This window comes from Lactuca serriola, chromosome 8, assembly GCF_051521515.1.
Source record: "Lactuca serriola cultivar US96UC23 chromosome 8, Lser_US96UC23_V15, whole genome shotgun sequence".
Taxonomy (NCBI): Eukaryota; Viridiplantae; Streptophyta; class Magnoliopsida; order Asterales; family Asteraceae; genus Lactuca; species Lactuca serriola.
Window position 1 is genome coordinate 14,801,629 of NC_136415.1, and position 22,281 is coordinate 14,823,909.

Here is a 22,281-nt window from a genome sequence, read left to right on the forward strand (position 1 = left end):
TGGTAACATACTCTGTTGCGAGTCACGGTACTCGAACCATGTTATCTCTCCTCAACTTGCCACTTAGAACCTCCGAAATTCTCCTTGTTTCGAGTATGGGTCCTCTTCTTTCAGTAGTACGGGCCCAATACTACCTTCCACATATACCCATACTTTCCCCAAAGATCGTCCCAGATTTCCTAAGTAGAGGCTCGACCTTCCAGATCTACCAATCCCATTCCTCATGCTCGCTCCGCAATGAATACTCACCTCTAAGCAGCGCACTCCTCGGACTGCAATTACTCCCTAGGCTCTATTAGGTTCCCACACCTCTTTGCCATCAGCTACTGAGGAACTCCTCGTAATGTCCATTAGCTTTTTATCTAACTCGCATTGCACATGAGTTCCACAAAGCACAAAGCAAGCAGCATTCAGGCATCGATCAACCTCCACCAGCTCATGAAACCACTCTAGCATACAACTTCGATCGCTCTATTCACAACACAAAAGGCATCACCGAACTCATGCAATCCTACCTCTCAACTCCTCGAAGATCTCTAATTATACATATGTAATACTACCAGTTCACATAATAGGCATAAAGGCATCTCTCCTAAGCAGACACACAAGCATGAAATTCTGAGCAAATCCCTAGCGCTAAATTAGCATGCGGTTCTATCATGTCATAATAACAACACATAATCAAGTAAGAGTATTTTAGGAAATGACCGCTCAGGCTCTGGATGATTGTAGACACTGCTTCATCTCGTTTCCTCTTAAAATCGTTTCCTCGTTTAGAAAATCATTTTTTTTTGAAAAATTTATCAAATCCTCAGTTTGAGTCCAGACATACCCAATGGTACATCTGAATCCCTCAAACCAAGGCTCTAATACCAACTTGTAACACTCTAAATTCTCAAATAAAATTTTCATTTTTAAATCCACACAAAAAACAGTTTAATATTTCTCAAACCCAATTGTAAATTGTTCCAAACACAAAATAATAAATTGTTTGACAATATCCCAGAATCCTCAAAAACTCAATCAACTAGCTGGTGTGTACAATCTTGCCGATGCATTCCCACGGTCCTAAGATGTACCTGAAATACATTTCACACAACACTGTAAGCATAAAGCTCAGTGAGTTTTGCAAAATACCACACACAATAATTATCCACTCATGGTTGTATCTCGATAAAGACCCTCCGATCACGTGTCTCGGTAAAGACCCTCCGGTCTCACAGCTCGGATTGGACCCTCCAGTCCTGTATCTCAGTGAGGACCCTCCAGTCTCATAACTCGGTTTGGACCCTCCGATCCTAACTCAATAAGGCACATATAATATATAGCATAAATCACAAAGCTTGAACGCATAATATCACATAACTCAGTATAAGCACATAAGACCCTCCGGTCAATAACTCAGATAGGACCCTCTGGTCACACAGTATTACCACTCAGGTAAGTATAGTGAGAAGACTCACCTCGTAAGTAAAGCAAGTATGTCTCGTACTCAACGGTAGGTCTAGACTCCACCTACATATATCATAATCATCTCTAATTAACAATTTATAATAACAACTCCAAAGATGTTAAGCTAACCCCTTACTAATTCTCGGAAAGGGTGAAAGACCATTTTACCCCTCCATGGTCTCTAAAGTCCACAACTTAACCAAACCCTAAAAGTTAACGGAAGTCAACACTTAAGTCAATAGTCCATGTTGACCCAACTCGTCGAGTGCATCTATTCGACTCGTCGAGTTCCTTCTGTTCTTAGAAAAATCGGGAAAATCCAACTCAACTTGTCGAGTTGTCTCACAAACTCGTCAAGTTTGTACAACATTCAGAATATCGGGGAAAACCCTAATGAACTCGTCGAGTTGGCTAACTAACTCGTCGAGTTTCTTCAGCCTAAATACTCATTCAGGCATTTTTAAGCGAGATTAAGGCCCCAAACTCTAGATCTAGCCTTCTAAGGCTGAAATACCACGTAAAGCTGCAAGCTTTACGTCCATGAATGACATCAAGGGCTAAGTTTGCCAAAACAAAGCTCAATAAAGGGTTTAAGGCATGGAAGTTAGCCAAAGCTTTGATAAAGCTTGAGTCTTTAGGCCTAAGGGACCTAGTAGTGTCCAGATCTGAAGTCTCGTCTTCAAAGCATGCTCAAACAACCAAATGACTCAAAAAGAAGCTAGAAATGGCCATAAACTCTCTAATGGAGAGATCTAACAAAGACGTGATCAAGGTAATAACTTTTTTACCTCTAAAGACTCCTTCTTGTTCCAAGTCCTTTACTCTTCAAGTTTCTTCAAAGAATGCACCAAAACCCACACTCTTAACCTTACACACTCTCAAAATGGAAGATAGCTTGATTAGGATTTGTCTCAGGGTGATAAGGTGATGAGGGAGGCGGGGTAAAGGTCTTAAGATCCTTTAAATAGGGTGCAAACCTTGAAAATTAGGGTTTTTCACACTCAGCTCCAACTCGTCCAGTTGGGAACTCCAACTCGTCGAGTTGATCCTAAACAACGCGGCCATCTAAATCTCTACTCGACGAGTTGAGGTCCTCCAACTCGTCGAGTTGCTCTATCAATATGGACATAAAACAATTTAATTTATACCTGGGAGTCGGAATGTTACAGTGGTTGTCTAGTGTTTTCTGACACGAGTGTGGCGTCGGCCCAGTAGGTTCCGGCCAAATAGTTGTGGTGTACCTATGTTTTCCGGTAATATATGGGAGGGACGAGGGTGACAGTGAGGTGCTTAGAGGGTGAGGGATATGGAGGTTGGGGCCCACATATATTATTCAACAATTTTTTAGTAAGTTAATAATAATAAAAGCATTTAAAATAAAAAGGGTATAAATGCCATCCCATTTCAGCCCATTAATCCATTTGGCATGCCACCTCAGCATGTTACCTGTTGAAAAGGTAAAATAGGGGTAAATTGATTACAATAGTCGGTTTCTTGTCTTTTTTTTTTATTAATGAAGCTAGTTGTAAGATTCATGTATTACATTAGTTAATTTTAAAAAAGATTAAATATAAAAGTCTAAATATTTGAAAGTTTAAATTTATAAGAAAATAAGAAAAATAATAAATTATTATAATGAAATATTTTTTTTATCTTTTAAATTTAAACAAATAATTTAAAGAAAAAAACAAAAAAAACAAAACAAAACTAATGAGCGTTAATTTTAGAAAATTTGAAATTAAAAAGTAAAAAAATAAGTTTATTAATGAAATTGATATATCTTTATTACTATATTACAATTATTACATTAAACTATTACGTGAAATTTAATAAAATAGAAAAACTCATAAAATGACATGTGAAAAAAAAATTAATATAAAATAATCACAAAATAACATTCGGCAAATTGAATGAGAATGTGAAGAAAAAAATTTATTTATTAGAGTAGATTTATTAAAGTAGATTTAATTTAATTTAGGATTAGAAAATAAACTGGACCAAAATTTTAGTATTTTTCAATGGATTTTCCTTTAGTTATAATCTAATTTAAAAATAATATTATCTATTTTTAAATATATTAATTATCTTATTTAAGTATTAGATTTTATAAAGATACATACATATTGTAATTTGAAGTTTTAGAACTCATATATATAGCCGGCCTTTGTTCCTCTTCGTCATCATCGACGCAAGCTACAACATACCATCGTCGGCCTCTGTTCATCGATATCGTCACAAAGCCTAAAACGTTTTTGAGAAAACGAGGGTTTTGTTGGCCGTCATCATCGCTACTCCATCAGCTCCTCTTTCTTGATTAATTCCTACTGCTCGGTCTCTGTAAGTCTCTTTTCCTCTTTTCTGGTCCACTGGATAGCATGTAATATATGATAGACACCAAAAGGTTTCTTCTATGATCTACATGATTTATTAATGTAAGAATAAATACTATTCCTCTTTCTCTTTTCACTAACTATCTATCGTATACTCGATTTTAGGAACTATTATATTGCTTTCTTTCGCATGATTAATATTTAAATGCCTAGTAAATCACACAAATTAATTGTGTCCTCCATGTTATGTTCTGGGATGTTTAAGTGCAGACATTCCCGACCTTTTATATATATATATATATATATATATATATATATATATATATATATATATATATATATATATATAAAACCAATTTTAGGAGGAAAAAAACCATAAATTAATCTAGTTGTTTTACTATGGAATGCTTGGTTACTCATGTATATATATATATATATATATATATATATATATATATATATATATATATATATATATATATATATATATATATATATAAACCAATTTTAGGAGGAAAAAAACCATAAATTAATCTAGTTGTTTTACTATGGAATGCTTGGTTACTCATGATTTTTCTGATGTGGTTTTATTTAGAAGTGAAGTTGAAATAAGATACTGAATAGCGATGCCTATATATGCACCACAGACCAAGGCTTTTTAGGAATTTGCACAATGACACCACTCAGCTCTAAGCACCTTAAATTCTTTGATGCTCCTCTTCTCATAACTTTAGTGTGTGTATATCCCTGTTCTAATAAAAGAATAGTTTTACTCTACTTTTGACACGTGTCATTCTATTATGCCTCCTAATTAATGAATATTTTATTCTCATTTAGTCATGTGTCACCCTATTATGTCTATTAATTAATGTATGCCACATGTCAACCTATTAATTATCCATTTCAAATTTTAAATTTTCCATTTTAATTACATTAAATTAATAATATTAGAATAAAAAGAAAAATAAAATTAATACAAATTATAAAGTGATATAATTTCATATATTTATTTAAATCAATAATTAAAATTTACATAACTAAAAAAATCTCTTAATTAATAATTTATTTATAAAAACTTATTAATAATTTTGAGTTTTTACTATAAAAGTTTGATTAATTTTATAACCGTGGTTCCCACGGGTTATAAACTAGGATAGTATATAATAAGTAAATGGTTGTGAATGGTTGTGTTACCTCTTGCAGCGCTTCTAAGGTTTAAAGCGGAAATACAAAAAAGAAAGTATCTTGAGCATCAGTCGATATGGAGAAGCTCCCGGGCGGCGTTTTATCAAATATATTCATCCGCTTATTAGCGAAACAGCTTACTCAAATGAGACTCGTGTGTAAAACTTGGAATGCTCTCTTGTCTGAATCCTCCTTTATAAAATCTCACCTCCATCATTCAATCCATAACAACAACAACAAGAAGAAGAAGGATGATGAGATTCTTTTGTTCTTTGAGAAGGCGATTATTGACTATTTTTCTAGTACAGGTCCATTAACAGCACGCTCCTGTGGTTCTCCCCGTCTGGAAGTCAGTAATTTCATGAAACTTGAACTCCCAATTGATCCCCAACATGAAAAGCAAAAGCCTATGATCAATGTGGTTGGGTCTGTGAATGGCTTAATATGCTTTTCTTACGTATCAAAACATGGTTATTTCATTCGCATTTGGAATCCTTCTCTCTTGGCATCGTTAACTCTCCCGCGTTCTTCTTTGTCGGACCAAACCCATCACCCGTATGTGTGGTTTGGTTTTGATCCGAAAACTGATGATTACAAAGTTGTTGAGGTGAGTTCATCTTTTTTCTTCCTAAAACCAGCCGACAGGGAAACACAACCACATCCACAAGTTGATGTGTATAGCATGAGAAAGGGTTCCTGGGAGTCCGCATCCCAAAGGATTCCTTCCCACATCAAAATGTTTTTGTATCGAGACGATGTTTGTGTGGATGGGCGTATTCATTGGCTTTGTGTTACTGATTTGGAGGGGAACCCACGAACAATAGTGACATTTGATTTGGGTGCAATGACATTGGGTGATGAGATACCTCTTCCTGATTCTGTAATAGATTGTGGTAGGTGGTGCATGTCTGACTTGGGAGTTTTGGGTGGAAAGCTTTGTGTGATGTCACGTTGCATTAAACATTATGAATGTAACGTGTGGGTGAGGGATGATAGGGATTCATGGGTGAAACATCATTTGTTTTCCCAGTTTAATGCTCGAATAACTCCATATGGATTCACATCACACAACGAGTTTCTTTTTCTACTTGACCATTCTCCTCGTTTTGCTTTGTATGATCCGATTGCAGCCACGACTAAAACCTTCAAGATTAAGACAATGACACGACCACTTGATAGACTTAAAATATTCAACTACATCGACAGTCTTGTTTGGATACCACCTGCAGCCACTCAATTGTCTTCAGTTTCTTAGTTAGTTTCCATTTTTAGTTACTTCTGCGTTCTCTATCCACATTAATTTACGTGGTTTACTTTGTTTTTCTGTTGCTGCTATATATATTTATATATGCAGAAAAGTTTTACCTTGTTTAACATTTTGACATATTGATTTTTTTTTCCTAAACTAAGTTGGTGGCATTTATAGTTTCAATCTCTACTGCTCTTTCCCACAAGAATTATATAATAAGCGTCTAACCTTATTAATGATAATTAGTTATGATGGCTATTCAAGGAATTAATTTGTTTCATTTTCTTCTATACCTATATATAATGTCTGATGATAAAAATTTAACTTATTGTTTAATATATGACTATTGCGATCTCGGTTAAGTACCAATTTAGATAGATGATAAAAACCCTACTTTGTCAAAACACTAAAAGGTTTGTAGATTATATTATATTGTTTAACTCTAAGTTGCACGGAAACGGATACGGCAACGGGAAACGGATACGGAATGGATACGGGAAACGGCAAGACTCAAAAATTCAAGATACGGATACGGCACAGATACGGCAATATAAAAATATGAAAAAACATATATATATTAAAAAAAATCCAAAAAATGTAAAGTTTAAACTCCAAAAATACTAAATATTTTAAAAGTAACTAATTATCAATAATCAAATCATTTTCAAAGTCGGGTTCATCTAGTGAGAGATCTGCAAACTCCAATACAATAAAAAAGTCGGGTTCATCTGATAAGTGGTGAATGTGTGAATGAGTATTGAATTTTTTTTTCTTATTCTTGGCTTCTTGATCGACGACACAGAGAGGTAATAAAAAAAACTATAAAAGTCGATGATCACTAGGGCTGGTCCAGACGGTGGGCAACCCGGGCGACCGCCCAGGGCCCACGTCTCTAGGGGCCCAAAAATTCTAGGCTATGTAGTGTGTATATATATATATATAAAAACTTATTACCTAAATGATTTTTAGAGCATAAAGTTTTTTCAAATTCAAACTAGCTTAAAAGATAAACAATTTTGTTTGCTTGTTATTGCTAATTGAACACGTCTATAATGAAGAATAAATGATTTTTTTTTAATCTTTATTATATTCGTCTTTAAGGGGCCCTTTTTTTTATTTTCGTCCTGGGCCCCGTATACGTTTGGACCGGCCCTGATGATCACCAATGAAAAGATTACGCAGCAGCCTTACGTTTACAAACTTCTAAATTCTAATTGACTAATTGACTAATTGTAGGGTAATAGCATTAGCAACCGACATATGACTAAGCCCATTCTCTATTTCTGCGTATTAAAAGCTCATGCAAATAATTAAAAAAAAAAAAAAAAAAAAAAGGGAAACGTGAATGAAACGTGGGAGAAACGTTTCAGGGAATACCGATACTTGCCGGAAACGTTTCCGGCCGTTTCACCGAAGTTTCCGTTTCCTATGCGTTTCAGATACGGGAGCGGCTACTCATCTGGCGTTTCCATGCATCGTAGGTTTAACTCCTGAACCACAAAGGTTGAGATGGATCCATCTATTATTCATTATAGAAAAGACAGCCAAAAAAGGACTCTTGTAATTGTCAAAAAATGAAGTCAAAATTATGTACAAACTACTGATAACAGCTAAAAATGGGTCCTAATTCTTGCTTTTAGAGGGCACAAACTAGAAGTATGTTACCAAAATCCAAATGATACAAGCAACACTTCCTTGTTCACGTGTAGCAAGTACTCAATTACATTATGCAAACAGCTAGCTAGCTGCACAAAACAAAATCTCACACGGAACAGTATGAGAGAAAGAATATATATATATATATATATATATATATATATATATATATATATATATATATATATATATATATATATATATATATATATATATATATATATATATGTCTGTTACGTTACAGGTCATAAATATGAAATCTCATTTGTCAAGCGATCAACTTGTTCAGGATTCAACCTGCTATAAATTAACCATTTAAAAGATGATTTAGTAAACAATAATTATTAAATTAAAAGAGAAGTTAGAAACTACCTGATTAGTAGTTATGTGCTCCTAAAAAGATTATGAGTACCTTAATTGCCTTCCTTAGAAGAGACAATGAATGATTCTTAGAAATTAAAAACACCAAGGTTAATTATACTCCATAACTGTCTACATCAGATCAGAAATTAGAGGCTTGTAATCAACGAAATAGATATACAGTGCGATAATACAACATAAACCCCACTCCACCCAATCTTGATTCCAGAAAAGAACAAGGTCATATGATTTTGTTAGTATGATTTGATGAAGCTTCCCATAAAATAAATACACTTGTTACATCCTTCATTATTTGGTTCGATAAACAAACCAATGAAAGTAAGTGTGTTGCTATTTTTATCAGGGTAAATGCTCAAAATAGCAACATATTTGTCTTATCAAAACATTACACACACAAACATACACACATTACTTTTAAAAGGCTATTCAATTTAGCATTGTACTTTCAAAATATGATGCTTTAATAAGAAAAAAAATCTAGAATTAAAAAAAAAAAAAAAAAAAAAAAAAAAAAAAAAAAAGGAATGAAGTTGAATCTTTTGTAAAAAAAATACCATTTTGACTTGCATATTGGTCATTTTCCAGCAACTTTGGGCCAATTTTAACATATTTTGACAACAGCTTTTTGAAAAATGTCCTCACCACAATTTAATAATTTCGACGCCATACCATGGTTTCAGAATAAACATAAAAACAGTATCAAAAATTATCATTTGACACCATTTTTCAACAAAAAAATGACTATATGTCACATGCATACATAGTCAACTATACACACGTTCATTCTGTTAAGGATAAAAAAAAAAAAAAAAAGAAGCAATTCAAAAACCAAAAAGAAAAATAGAAATATTATACACATATACATTACAGAAACTACCCTTTTAATGCAAAAAATGACAGAAATTACTGTTTAAAATGCAGAAAATTACAAAAATTACCCATTAAATGCAGAAACTTACATAAATTATCATTTTAATGAAGAAAATTTCTTTTACAAAAATTACCCTTTAAATATAAAATAACAGAAATAACTTTTCAAATGAAGAAATACCATAAATAACCCTACAAATTCAACTTTGACAATCGATGATTTTAACCATAACATGTTTTTGACCTTTTACAAGTTTTAGTCATATAAGAGAGCAAATAGATTGCAAATTCTCAAATCAAAGTGGTCCAATTTTCATTGCCAACTTATTCCCATATATATAGCCTGCCCTAAGTTGAAGGAAAAAAGTTAAATGTATTTTGACTACCAGTAAGTAGTACATAACAACATCTAAAATAGGAATGAGTTATCAACATTAAAATTCAAGGAAATAAGTTTAATGTAACAATATACTCCACAACTTCATACAGGTATGCATAACATATAAACCAGAAGTTGAAGGGCATTTAATAAATGGTCAAAATAGATTTTATTTTCACCCTGTACACTAAAATTTGATTCTTGGTCAGCTCTCATTTACTCTATTAATTATCTCATTTTCTTTATAATTCCTTAAATTATTACATTTGGGACAAGTCATCATAAACGACAACATGGGTTCAAGATTTCGCGACGATGCACCAAGTCATTCATAAAAAAATGACATACAATAAGGATGGAACAAGATTTAAAACTGTAAAATGTCTTTTCTATCCTTTTTATCTGTTAAATCTATTAGACCACTGAATAAGTTATTCTCATATGGGACAAATAAAGAAAGTGAATCATACATAATGGAATATAACAAAAGTGGAGGAGCTTCCCAATTTGTGTTTGTCGTCTGCAGGTTTAGTGTAATTCTTTTTTTATTACAACTTGGTGAAATTGTATACTTTTATGGCTTTGTTAAAATGCATTTGTTGGCATGCTATCAGCTGGCATTAAAAAATGAACTAAATGGATAGAGGTAACTTTTTTTTTTGCTCAATGATTAAAACTATTAAAAAAATTTAATATCTTGATTGTATATGACCGGCATTAATTTTTAAGTATGTAAATTACATGCTTAATGGGTCACTCACTTGCAGACAAGCATATTGACAAAAAATCCATAACTGCAGTTAATAAGTATATGTGATGCTTTTGGAATTCATCAGTCTGCTTCTAAGCAATTCGTTTTGACATTCACAAATCCAAAATTTGGGGGTTTGGCTTTTGATTCAATAAACTGAACAAAGATTATGATATTTCACACTTAATCCAATTTTATTGGTATATTATAAACTGTAACTGCTGTTGTGAGCCTGAAATTGAAATGAATGCTTTGGTTTATTGTTTTTGTTTTCATAGAAAACATAAATGTAGAAATTTCCAGTCTGATGCAATCTAATGATTTTTAAAAAACATTTCCTAGTTTAAGAGATAATAGTTACCATATAAGATATCAATAAATTTGAAACGAATTCGGATAAGAAAAAAAATAATAAACATATAAGATTTCAATAAATATGAAATATAATTACAAAATTAGATAAAATCATACGTAATTTAAGATAATAATCACCATATAAGATATCAATAAATTTGAAAAGAAATGATAAGAAAAAAATATAATAAACATATAAGATTTCAATAAATATGAAAAATTAATAAACCAGTGTCTTATTTAAAAAAAGATGATAAGGGTATTTTGATCTTTTTGCAAAAATAGGAGTTAATTGAATTTTAAAACCAATGTCAACATTTTCATTGAATTTTGTCTCATTTATAAAATGCCACAAGAAGAAAGAAAGAAAAAAAAAAAAAAAAAAAAAAAAAAAAAAAAAAAAAAAAAAAGTCTATACAATAAGTAGAGTCTTGAGGGTAAAATTGTCATTTACTATATTTTAACTAACCTCCAAGAATTGACACACCATTCTGGACTGTTTGAAAGCCAATACACCATGGTGTACCTTCATCATAACCACATGTGAAAAAAGTCAAACTTTTTGTTAACCAATCTTTAACCCACTCATAAATTTGTAAAAGAAGTGTAAATTTTGAGACAATTAAAGAACACTCACAACAGGATCCCCATGTACAAGGTAGTTCTCAGGTTTAAGAATCATGGAAGCACCACCAACAAACTTTAAGGAAACCTCAGGAAAAATCCCATTTATGCTGTTTATAAGTAAAAAAAAAAAGTTCAGTTAAATGTTCTTGAAATGAAATGAAAAGATCAAAAGGTCAAAAAGGATAAAACAGACATTTTGGAGGTACCTTGGTGTAACTAAATAACTTCCCCTTTGAGATGACAGGTGTTGTTAATTGTGAAACAGCAACAGTTATCTTCAATCAAGACGAAAAAAAACACAAAATTCAAATGCTTTTTTTAGAGAAATTTTAAGAAAAAGTTAAAGCTTACAGAATTAACAAAAGGGTCAAAAGCTTCTGCAACAAGGTATGTCAAAGTTGTTCCTGTATCAACAATGGTTCCTTGGTTATCTGATGTGGTGAAAGCTGTTGGGTCAATGGTCAACACCGTTGACCGAAATACATTGTAGATCAAGATTGTAATGAGGCCTGAAAGATCAAGATAATATAAGATTACAAGATAAGAAATTAACAATTACACTTCTGTTGTGGTTTCTGTTGTATAATCAAAATAAAAGTTGCAAAATTTGATATTTCCTAAAATACCCTTCAATAATACGTACTGTGATGGGACAAGGGGACTATAAACCATAGTCAGGGCCAAAATATCACCAAGAACAAGCTTTCCACCACCCATTCCATATCCCTTTAAGCAATGTGAAAAGAATTGTGGAGTAATTCCTCTTGAAGACAATTGTGATACAATAGAAAGACCATTTTGCCCAAATCCAAAAATTCCATCGTTTGCTTTATCTGGTTTAGTCAAGCTACCTGATTGATAGGTGCTACACCTATTGCCAAACACCATTTGGCACATATAGAATCATTAGGTCGTGCATTTCTGGCAGATCAGGAAAGCTTGTTGCAGAAAAGATTAAAGTGGAGATAGCTTCGTGGCATTCCTCAGGGCATTCCCTACAGGTGATTGAGAATTAATTTAAATTAAAATATCAAATGAAACTTTGAATTTCTAAAAAAGTAAATCTTTTACCTCTGTTCAGCCATGACTGAGAGATAATTTATAACATGATGACAGATTCTGCCCAGCATATAATTGTCCAACCTGTTATCATCAAATGAAAAGCAATAGAGGTGTTTTGAGATTACATAGAGAAAATAATAAATCCCAAAAAAATTCAATCCCATCTCCATAAAGCATCAATGATCAATCTATCCAACCTCAAAGCGTGAATGTTTACAATTATTATTAAAATAAAAGTCTTTTGAGATTATATATAAGGAAGAAAAGAATCTTTACATTTCGATTTTTATACACCAAAGTGGCATTCATCATTTGTATGACGCAATCAAGCCTTCAAGAATTGGCTTGTTAGGGATACCAAATTGTTGTTATCCAATTAGGCCTACTATAAAACACAAATTACGTAAATATAAAACTTCCAAATCAAACAGCCAAACATTCTTCTGGTTTGAATTCAATCAATCTATTCAAGTTCAACCGAAAGTCAAACCATATATAACACATGAAGAGAGCGTCCAGTGGTGCTGATTTGTATAAAACTTGAATTAAGTCTAACTCATCGTTCTATTTAACCCAAAAAAAAAAAGACCAGGAAAAGAATAAGAAAGTTAAAGAAATAATTACCCTTTTGTAGGCAATGGAATCAAGCCCGTTCTTAAAAAGTTCAGCAACATCGTTCCTCAAATACTTCTGCGTTTCATTCCTCTTTGTCATTATCAAATCAAGTCGTGTCTCCATCATCTTGTTCTGTGACTTGCTGATATCGCAAAGTCATCATTGCATAGAAGTATTGATAACTCGACGCTCTCGAATTGGCCAACATCATCGAAAATTTACTGGAAGAAATCATTAAAATGGGCAAATCGGATGAGGAATTCGAAAATTGAAATTGATATGGAACAGGATCTGACGAACTAACCGTATTCCTGGAGGCGTTTGAATAGGCGAGGTAGATGCGAATTAGAGATGTTTTTTTTGGCATGATCGAAGTAAAAAGTAACGGTTTTTTATGTCGAAGGACAAGGGTGCTTGGCTTAGCTTTTTAAAAGGAAAAAATAAAAAGATGACCGCCAAACTAATAACTTTTAATACAAGAAAAAATAACTTTTTGGAAAAATCAGAAAATCCTGACTTTTTGTAACTTTTTGAAAAAGTTCTTTTGAGATTTTAAAAGCTAAGCCAAACATCCCTTAAGTAGGAAGAGGATATTTAATTTCTTTTTTATGTTTGTTTAGGTTAAGAGAGAGAGAAAGAGAAAGAGAGAGAAACGGTGTTTGAATAACCCCTAAATTTTTTTTTTATGAAACGGCAAACTAGCTAATCTAGTCTTAAATAACCACTTATGTCTCCACCGAGACTTGAATCTCTGACCTCTCATATGAGATGGTCACTCCATATCGCTACGCCATTGGCCCTTTGGTGAATAACCCTTAGTTAGGATTTCACCAAATAATCCAAGGGTGTAATGACTAATGAGTGGTCCTCATCTCATTTTTTTAAGATTATAATTTAAGTTTCTTTTCATACATATTTATAAAGTTATTCTTTTTTCTGAAATCTCATACATTTGAAACCCCTATAAAAATTTGTCCATACCTCATGCATTTGAAACCCCCACACCCTTTCACCTTCAAAATAATAATCACACATGATCTCATTTCAAGAAAATCACACACTCTATAAGTTCAACACCTTATGCATTTGAAACCTCAACACCCTTTCACCTTTATTATATATGTAATTATATTAGTACATTTTTCATACAAAAAATTGTCATTTTGTTAAAGATATTATAATTCAAAAGTTTTTATATAGTTGAAGCATTCACGATCCAAATATGATGATTTGAAGAAATGGGTTATGTCGCATCGATGGTAATTGTAATATGATTTTTTTTCTTTCAACCAAAACAAATGAAGCTTTCTGTGACATCCCCAAAATCACGACGGTTTCATTTATGCTTTTAAAATAATTTCAGAGTAAATTGATTAAAAATAGTTGCGGAATTTGTTCTCAAACAAAATATGATAAAATAATATTTATCAAAGCATTTCGTAAAGAAATGTATTTTCATTAGATAATCAAAACTCGGGATGTCATGTTCTAATACAGACACAAAAACATAAACGACATATTATAAGCATTACAACAGTTATATACAACTACAAGCCTATAAACAAAACAACTTGATGATTCATCTATCTTATGCCCTCGCGCAACTACCTGTAATGCAAATAAGACTGAGTGGGTCGGACTTGGGAGCCTAGTGAGCATATAGGGTTTTCAACCCACAATAAATAATTATATTTAATTTTACCAACCAATAATAACCCGATTACCCATTCCCGTTATCCTCACTTTACTTCCCTAAAACAACATCTATTACCAGGGACCTGATCTAGGATTTTCATCGGGACGAACATTACTGCAAAGGGGTTTCCTTGACAATAGATGTCCTAAAGGCAACCATGAGGGGGATAGAGTACACCGGTGAACACATCTTTCACAACACCTACAGGTTATGAACCTGCCAACGTTCCACTAGACTGTCTAGAAAGAGTCCATGGTCGTCATCCATACTCCGCTAGATGACAAGATCAACAACAACATCGAGGTCTCTCATCATTTTATTTCATCACACATCCACTATCTACCCATGTTCTACCCAACATCTTTGTATATATATATATATATATATATATATATATATATATATATATATATATATATATATATACAACACACAACATAACACATGTATACACATCCAATCAATACTCATTTCAAATAACACATAACATATATGCACACAACACGTATTTTATTGAGAATATTTTGTATTTATGTGTTAGAAGAAAAAGTAACTACACACTTACCTGATAAGATGATGATCGGACAACACCTCGTCTTTTAAAATAATCTTTTCCGATAAAACCGGGACGTTTTCTCCAAACCCGGGCTTTACGCGGGCAGAGTCTTGGCTCGGAAACTTTACTTCTCGGGATCCTCAGGGCTTCGGGACTTGCTTCAGGTCTCGTGAATGATATCGGGGCTTCGGGGGTAAATCTTGCACGTAAAACGAGGTAAAACGGGAGAGAGAGGGAGAGAGAGGAAGAAATGAGCAACCAAATTCGGCAGCCCATGACTTCTATTTATAGGGGCTGAAACCCCGATTTACGTTGGGCGTAAATATTGATTACGCTGGGCGTAATGCCTCTACAAGCAGTACGCTGGACGTACTCTTCGGATCGGACCGAATGTGTCATGACTTACGGACTCATGCACTCGATTATTGGGTCAGGTCGATGTGGCTCATTCCGATGCATGCATATCTGTATGTTGGGCATACTCTCATTTCTCAAACTTCAAAAATTCGTATCTTTCGCATACGAGCTCCGTTTTTGACGTTTTTTATATTCACGCGTAGGTGAGACTATACTCTACAACTTTCGTTTAGACTCCATCGGCTAATTTTGACTTTATTTTTATTATTTATTTTTAGTAGGCCGGGACAGGAAAAACTCCGTTAGAAATTCATAACTTCTTCATCTAACGTCCGTTTTCATCTGTCTTTTCACCATCAGACTACTATCAACGAGATCTTCGATTCTCATTTAGATTGTTTCGGCCAAATATCACTCGATCTCAATTTCGAGATTTGGGTTCTATATCGCTAAGTCGAAACTTAGAAGAATCATAACCTCCTCATATGAGAGAAATAACACTTGTGGTTTATTAATATATTATAAGTTCTAATATATTAATAGTATTATTTAATTAGTATTGATCAAAAATTAATTAAGTGATCAAAAGATAACTAATTAAATATATGGGTTGATTATGTAAATCATCTATAACTTGTATAGTGGGCTAAAAGGCTCAATGGATTATCAAGTTGGGTTAAACCCAGAGGCTCCATGGGAGTTACAAACTCATAGGTCATGGAAATGAAGAGTCATGTCACATTAGGGTTTACATGGTGTAACCCTAGATGTGACACACTATATAAAGGACATCATACTCACCAAAATTGGCTACACACTAAGAACAAGAGAGGGCAAGCCGATGTATACAAATGTTATACATACTCTAAGGTTATTCAAAAGCATTTGGTGTTATATGAAGCATTTGAGGTGTAACGTCCGGGTTTCAGGGCTAAGCATTTTTGTCAATGTAATAGTCTAGGTCAACTATTGTAACTCTTTTTGAAATAATAAAGATGAAATATTTGAGTATTATGTGAATTATGTGTGTTTATGTGCTTATTATTTAATTATAATGTATAATTAATAAGGAATTAAAAATAAGCGTCAAAATAAATTGTGAGATAAGCCCGATATCTTTATATAAAGTTGTAGTGGTAGAAACAAGGATTTCGGGGATATAAGGAACGCCGAAATCCGAGTTATAACGAAGAAGTTATGACCCGTAAATAGTGAATTTACGATAGAGCGAGATTTAACCTTAGCGATCTAAACGAAAGTCGTAGAATATGTTAAACAAAGAACACCGATAAAAAGAATGCCCAAATCTGACTTCATATGAAGAAGTTATGATTTTTCGAAGTTTCGAGTTAACAGTGTACAGCCCGAAATTCGAATATTAGATCGAGCGGTTTTTAGACGATGCGACCTGAACAAGAAGCGAAGATCTCGTTAAGAGTAGCGTAACGAGAAAAAGATGGGCGAAAACGGATGTCGGATGAAGGAGTTATGAGGATTTAACGGACCAATCCTGTCCCGGCCCGTTAATAATATAAAATTTAAAATCGAGTCAAAATTAGCCGACGGAGTCTAAACAAAAGTTGTAGAGTACGTTCCCACCTTCGTGTGGATATAAAGAATGTCGAAAACGGAGGTCGTACGCAAAAGTTACGAATTTTTGAAGTTGTAACTCGAAATTGCGAAGTCTGTTGCGAGATTGATGACGTGGCGCGTTGTGGGCCGTCCATCGCTGATCAGATCTCGCTTCGGATCATGCCACGAAGCCTCGCTATTACGCCCCGCATACGAAGAAGCTACGCCCCGCGTAACTCCGGTCTGATCCTTCCGAGATGAGTGCGAGACAGCTGGACCGGTGCTGGCATTCTTATCCGAGACTACGCCCAGCGTAGCTGCTGGACGCCCAGCGTACCACCGAGGCTTTGCGCCTATAAAAGGGGTCCGAAGGCAGCCGGTTTTTCACACCAAAAATCAACTCTTTCTCTCACTACTTTCTCTCTCTAAGTATCCCAAACCCCCCTAAGCCCTAGATAAATCCCCTAGCACCCTAAGGAAGCCCTGAGGCTCCCGGAGTCCCGAGAAAAAGGAGTCTTTCGGTTTCGAAACGCTGCTCCAATTAAGTTCCGGTTTTCGATAAAATTCGCTGTAAGTGTGCTACGCTTACGCAATTTTTAATATAGCTTTCAAATAATTATAGGAATGTTATTAGGTCCTTAAAATAATTATTTGGCTATTATTATGAGTTATATTGAGTGTTATTAACGCTTATATAATAATAATAATAATAGTCAGACTATTAATTTGTCGCGGTTATCGTTAGACTAAACCCTAGTGGTGTCGATACTAGGTTTTATCGAAGAAATATCGTTTTGAGAGTATCGAAGCGCTGTCCGAGTGCTGAGTCACCACCTTTCAAGTGAGTGCATAGTTACTTTCAGCTTACACATAGATATGGAGTATTTTATATAAATTACATGTTATGTGTGCATATTATATGAATACTTGCTATCTATGCTGGATGAACGTTTTATACATGTTTTCAATGATTTAAACTGTATATGTATTTTATATCTACAAAATGTGTTGGGTAAAACATGTGTAGATGTAATAGTTGCTGTGTGACTAAATAAAATAATGAGAGGCCTCTTTATAGATGTTATTGATGATCCAGTCATCTAGCGGAGTATAGATGACGACCACGGACTATTCTAGACATTCCAGTGGAACACTAGCAGGCTCGCAACCTGTAGGTGTTTATTCGAACTGTGTGTTTATTTGAACTGTGTGCTCACCAGATGTACTCTATCACCCACATGGTTGCCTTAAGGACATTTATTGCTGAGGAATCCCCTTAGCAGTAGTGTCCGTCCCGATGATAATCCTTAGGATAGGTCCCTTATGATAGATGCTTAGGGACGTAATGTGAGGATAACGGAAACGGGTAATCAGGTTTGTTTAATTTAGTGAAGTTAATAAACTTATTTATTGTGGGTTGAAAACCCTATGTGCTCACCAGGCTCTCAAGCCTGACCTACTCAGTTTTATGTATTACAGGTAGTGGCGCTTGAGCATAGATATGATGTTTGGACGAGGGATTACGGATATAGGCCTGTAGATATGAAATATTGTAGTAAGGCTTATATTGTACTGTTTATGCTTTTGATATGTACGAACATGACATCCCAAGTCTTTTAATTAAATACATTTCTTTGGAAATGCTTTTGATAAATCTTTATCATATTTTGTTTTGGGACAAATTCCGCAACACTTTTATTTAAAATGTTACTCTGATTTTTAAACAAAGCATAAACAAACCGGTCTTTTCTGGCCGTGATTTTGGGGATGTCACATGAGGCATCACACTTGGGGTGCTAGGCTCTCAAGGTTTTGAAGGAATCAAATCAACTACAAGGTATGTAATTCTAGCCAACTTTTAGATTAAAAGTTCCCCATGTATGCTAGATAGGATTATGAACCTTGGAAATCATATTTTGCATGTATTTTAGACAAACATATATCCAAGGTTTTCTAGGGATGCATGTATACTTAGGAGTGTCAGAATTCTCATAACCCATCATCAACTTGCTGACGAAGAAAGATGCCAAGGAAGCGTCCCGACTGTCGCGACGGTCATTTGCGTTTGTGTACCCTCACTTCCTCCCCGCCATAATCAACCTCTTCTTCCTTTTCTGTCCTTCGTCATCCACACCACCGGTACCGCCAAACAAGTTGTCGCCTCCAATGTGAGTCGTTTCCTTGTGATGTTGTTGCTGACGGCGCATCGCCATTGTCCGCTACGGTGGATTTCGACCGTGATCCGTTGTCGTGTCAAGCAACGACCGTTGTGCTCTTCTTCTTCTACTTCTGCTGTTGAGGTTGTGATTAGCGATAATGGATTTCCACCATTTCCCCACCATGAACGTCCCCATATCTGTTTCCGGTCAAACGCATATGTTATCGCCACTGTCACCATCGTTTTACGCCACCAGGAGGTGTGGCTGAACTCATTCACATCCAGAAGTGTTTTGTGGTGTTGTGTTCGATTGTGGTGATGGTATGTGGCTGTTAGAATGACTTTTGGCCGGAAATCCAGAAAAAGACCCCACTGCCACCACGTGCCACCGTCGGCCGCTACAAGGTGGTTTTGTGTATGTGTGTGTGCTTAGCTGTGTGTGTGTGTGTTATTTTGGGACTATAGCCTTTTAAAATGTAATAGAAAGTGAAATAATGAAAGAAAGGAACCCTAACCACCATCGTGAGGATGGTGGCTGTCGCCTCCTGCCGCCACCAACCGCCATGTTGGGTGGCGGTCTGCTTTGTTGTGTGGACTCGTTGGGGTGTTGGACAATATGGGCCCAATGAAGCCCTAATGGTCCTATGGACTTAACTTTAGGACTAGTCGGATTGTATTGGGTTTGGAAAGCCCTAAATGCCATGAAACCCTAATTTTGGGATTGATTGGGACATGCTTGGTGTAACACCAGTCAAATTTAAGTCAAAAATAAATTGTTCAATAACCTTAATTGGGATAAATAAATTAGTAGAGATCTTAACTAGGTTTCCAAAAATATAAAGAACACTGAAATCCGAGTTATAACGAAGAAGTTATGACAACTCGAAGATCCGCAACAAAACCAGTAAAATATGGTTAAGGGTAAAATACGAAATTTCAATAAAATACTTTTCAACCTTAGGTATCTAAATGAAAGTTGTAGATATCATTAAACCATAAACATACACAAAAGGAACGCCCAAATCTGACTTCATATGCGGAAGTTATGATTTTTCGAAGTTTCAGACATAGCAATAGACAACTAAAAACTCGAAATAGAGATCGAGTGATTTTTAGTCAAAACGATCTAAACGAGAATCGAAGATCTCGCCGATAGTAATGCAACGGTAAAAAGACAGACGAAAACGGACGTCAGATGAAGAAGTTATGGATTTTTGACGGAGTTTTCCTAACCTGACCTATTAAAATAAATATAATAAAATTTAAATTCAAAATAAGCCGACAAAATCTAAACGAAAGTTGTAGAGAATAATCTCAGCTTCGCGTCAGTATAAAGAACATCGAAAATGGAGTTCGTATGCAAAACTTATGAATTTCTGAAGTTCGGGGCGCGAACCCCAACACTATGTTAGAGTTCACGACGTGAAACAGAGGTTCACGACGTGAACTCAGTACTGACGCTTCCTGGAGTCTGTCAAACCCAACTTGCGATGACGCATGCAGTGACGACCAATTTCACGACGTGAATAAGCTTGGTTCACGACGTGAGACCCCAAAAATGACCCTATAAATAGAAACCGAAGGTCTTAGGTTTAGGTTGCTCATTTCTCTTCTTCTGGCCACTTTTACTCTGCGTTTAGCATCCCGAGACTACCCCGACTGTAGCACCTGGTTCCTGGTACATATGACCTATCTAAGTAAGTTACATTTTTAGCCTTGGACTCAGCGAGTTGTAGGCCCGACTCGCCGAGTAAAGTCGGGATATTGAGCACGTTTAAGTTGGCGTCTCGGCGAGTCCCCGCTGTCTGGATGAAACCCTAATTTCAAGGGTTTGCACCCTATTTAAAGCAACCTTATGCGCCCCAAGCCCGACTCCTTCACCCTCAAAGCTCCTTATATCGACCTAACCCCTTTTCTTGTAAGATTGAAGTGTTTTTGTGTGATTTCTTGAAGATTTTGAGAGAAAAAGGAGAGTAGATCAAGAGGAGAAGAAGGAGGCCCGATATCTTGGTGATATTTCAGAGATTCATTGTGGTATAACTCTGTTTCCTTCTGTTTTTATGCTTAAAGTCCCTTAGGGCACCATTAAAGTCCTTCTTGAACCATTTCCAAGCTTGGTTGTGGATTAGGGGTTGTAATGAGTTGATTAACCTCTAGATCTAGGCAGGGTTGAGCTCCAGAAGCTCAGATCCATGGCCTTTATGGGAGTAAAGTGCTTGAATGTCCTAGATCTAACATTTTAGCCTTTATTAAGCCTTAAATCCCCATCATATGCATGTATACACGTAAAGTTGGAAACTTTACGTGTAAAACCTACCCTAAGAGCCCATATCTATGTATGGTATGAGCTGGATTCAAGCAGAATTGAGTATATAGTAATTGCATGTGAACGACTCGGCGAGTCGAGCCGCGAGTCCCCGAGTTTTCCCCTTTTTCGTGTTTGCTGAGGAGGACCCGCTACCATGACATGCTTCGAGCTGATATTCGGGAGCATGTCAGTTTTTCAGCTTGCCCCACCTTGGACTCTGTGATTGCCAGGGCGAGAGAGAGGGAGATAGATATGGAGCACATCTGGAAGAGGAAGACAGATGAGGGACAGACATGAGGGGCTTCAGGGAAGAAGCCCAAGGGATCAGATGGTAGGCCGAAAGGCCAGTCAGGACCGAGCCGCTGCAGGAAATGCGGCAGGCCTCATGACGAGGCATGTAGACTGGGATCGTCGGGCTGCTATAAGTGCGACAAGACGGGGCATTTCAACAGGGATTGTACCGCCCCTGCACCTGTGATACAGACGTTTGAGTTGAAGGTCAATTGCCCCCAGTTGACAGCAGCAACGCCAGTGAAGGTGCCAGCTCCAACGACCATTCGGATCACTGATGGCCGGCAGGGCAAGGCAGAGGCTCCAGTGGTGAGGAGCCGAGCATTTTAGCTGACTACCGAGGAGGCACGCGCTGCACCCAATGTGGTGACGGGTATGATTCTTTCCCTCTATTTTATTTATAAGATGTTATGTTATTGATATGTGCTCTGT

General features: G+C 35.5%; 1 protein-coding gene and 2 long non-coding RNA genes across 8 annotated transcripts; 1 reads left to right on the forward strand and 2 right to left on the reverse strand.

Annotated features, from left to right (window-relative positions):
* Positions 1-926: 926 nt before the first annotated feature.
* LOC145069232 (uncharacterized) lies at positions 927-3,006 on the reverse strand. The gene is made up of 3 exons (XR_013689378.1): positions 2,241-3,006; positions 1,464-1,515; positions 927-1,079 (listed from the first exon to the last, which is right to left on the reverse strand). It is a non-coding gene; the product is annotated as an uncharacterized LOC145069232 (long non-coding RNA).
* Positions 3,007-4,991: 1,985 nt separating this feature from the next.
* LOC145065940 (F-box/kelch-repeat protein At3g23880-like) lies at positions 4,992-6,344 on the forward strand. The gene has a single exon (XM_079013059.1). The coding sequence runs from the start codon at positions 5,044-5,046 to the stop codon at positions 6,220-6,222; it is 1,179 nt and encodes a 392-aa protein (XP_078869185.1). The 5' UTR covers positions 4,992-5,043; the 3' UTR covers positions 6,223-6,344.
* An 834-nt stretch (positions 6,345-7,178) lies between these two features.
* On the reverse strand, positions 7,179-13,297 carry LOC145065941 (uncharacterized). Of its 6 annotated transcripts, none has more exons than XR_013688589.1 (9): positions 13,216-13,297; positions 12,921-13,132; positions 12,306-12,377; positions 11,878-12,229; positions 11,586-11,743; positions 11,441-11,509; positions 11,245-11,341; positions 11,077-11,133; positions 7,179-7,706 (listed from the first exon to the last, which is right to left on the reverse strand). It is a non-coding gene; the product is annotated as an uncharacterized LOC145065941 (long non-coding RNA). The 6 variants fall into 6 exon arrangements; XR_013688587.1 differs by lacking the exon at positions 7,179-7,706 and adding an exon at positions 8,101-8,172 and having other exon boundaries at positions 8,245-11,133; XR_013688586.1 differs by lacking the exon at positions 7,179-7,706 and having other exon boundaries at positions 8,107-11,133; positions 11,878-11,960; positions 12,086-12,229.
* Between the last annotated feature and the right edge of the window lie 8,984 nt (positions 13,298-22,281).